The sequence below is a fragment of the Aotus nancymaae genome, unplaced genomic scaffold (assembly GCF_030222135.1).
Source record: "Aotus nancymaae isolate 86718 unplaced genomic scaffold, 86718_ANA_hifiasm-v0.15.2.pri h1tg000006l, whole genome shotgun sequence".
Taxonomy (NCBI): domain Eukaryota; kingdom Metazoa; phylum Chordata; class Mammalia; order Primates; family Aotidae; genus Aotus; species Aotus nancymaae.
The window spans coordinates 67,159,769-67,161,265 of NW_026988417.1; the positions used below are offsets into that span (position 1 = coordinate 67,159,769).

At 49.4% G+C, this 1,497-nt stretch overlaps 1 protein-coding gene across 1 annotated transcript; it reads right to left on the minus strand.

Moving 5' to 3' along the window:
* Positions 1 to 292: 292 nt before the first annotated feature.
* PF4 (platelet factor 4) lies at positions 293 to 1,292 on the minus strand. Its single transcript, XM_012464396.2, has 3 exons — positions 1,074 to 1,292; positions 619 to 748; positions 293 to 496 (listed from the first exon to the last, which is right to left on the minus strand). Exons 1-3 carry the CDS (start codon positions 1,162 to 1,164, stop codon positions 409 to 411), a joined length of 309 nt encoding a protein of 102 aa, XP_012319819.2. The 5' UTR covers positions 1,165 to 1,292; the 3' UTR covers positions 293 to 408.
* Positions 1,293 to 1,497: the final 205 nt, after the last annotated feature.

Below are 1,497 nucleotides of genomic sequence, written 5' to 3' on the forward strand. Positions count from 1 at the left end.
ATAAAAGCAGTCTTATTTATTTACTAAATTTTTTAAAAGCCACTTAGTAATATGTAAGTGCTACTAATATTTATTGACAAAGATAATATTCAAGGTAAATATGCAACTATAAAGTACTGCAATTATGTAAATGCTATGTATCAGCCAACACATAATGCCAAGCAAAACCAGTATTTAAACCCTCCTTCAAAATATTTTTTGCTTAAAATTCCAGAAGTTTTTTCTTCCATGAAATTGTGTGTCAACACAATTTTTGCACTATTATTAAGAATTATTTTGACTATACTACAACTTGATTTATTTTGTTTATTTAAAACTAGAGGGATAATACAAATATCAGTTCTTTCATAGTTACATTGAAAGTAGGGAGAAAAGTATGTTATAAGGCAAATGCACACACTTAAGCAGCTAACTCTCCAAAAGTTTCTTAACTATTTTCTTGTACAGTGGGGCTTGCAGGTCCAAGCAGATTTTCCTCCCATTCTTCAGCGTGGCTCTGGCAGGGAAAAGAGAAGAAGTGACCTTTCAGTCCTTGGGTTTGCAGATGGGATTAGAAGGGGTGGGATGGGCAGAGGAGTCACAGAAGGGGGCACTGACTGATGCAGTGTAAGGACTCACATCAGTTGGGCAGTGGGGCAGTGGGGTCCGGCCTTGATCACCTCCAGGCTGGTGATGTGCCTGGGGCGGACCTGGGAGGTGGTCTTCACACACAGGCACTGCAGGTCCCCATCTCCTTCTTCGGCGTCAGCTGGGCGGGGAGGGGAGCGGAGGAGGGGGGAAGAGGAGGAGGGCAGGGAGTGGTGACTCCATGAGTGGCCAGAGGTACTTTAGGGACCTTTCCCACTACCTCCAGCCTTCTTCTCCTTAGCCATAAATCATACTTCCCTCGGAGAGAAGTTGTGCTGACCGGGTGGCGAGGTGCACGTGCGGCGCCTGGCACTGTGTCCGCACACTCAGCACGCGCGCGCTAAGTGTAGCCGCGATCCGGAGCCTAGGGGACTCCTCCCCAGCCCCAGGGCTTCCCGGACCCCCCTCGCCGCTGCCGGCCCTCACAGCCTGGCTTCTGCTCTCACCGCTGGCGAAGGCGACCACAGCTGGCAGGAGCAGCAACCCCAAGAGCAGCAGCCCCGGGCGGGAGGCGCGGGACCCGACTGCGGAGCTCATGTTGTCGCGGAGGTTCCAGCAGGATCCCAGTGCGCAGGGAAAGTCGGGCTGAGTCTCAGTGGCCAGTGACTCCTGGGCTTCACCAGGCGCGTTTTATCCCCAGCTGTCCTTCCAGTCCGGAAGCCTGGGGTGGAGAGCTAGGAACTGCGGTGCGAAAACTACGACACTGCTGGGAAGACTTGGGCTCTGTCCAGCCAAGATTATTAAAAAAAAAAAAAAAAAGTGCTGGGGCAGCTGCCTTGGCTGGGACCTTCAACCTTAACTTACAAACCAGCACATTTGTAGAGTTAGAAACAGAACGTGAATCTTAGAAGTTTTTTTTTTTTTTTTTTT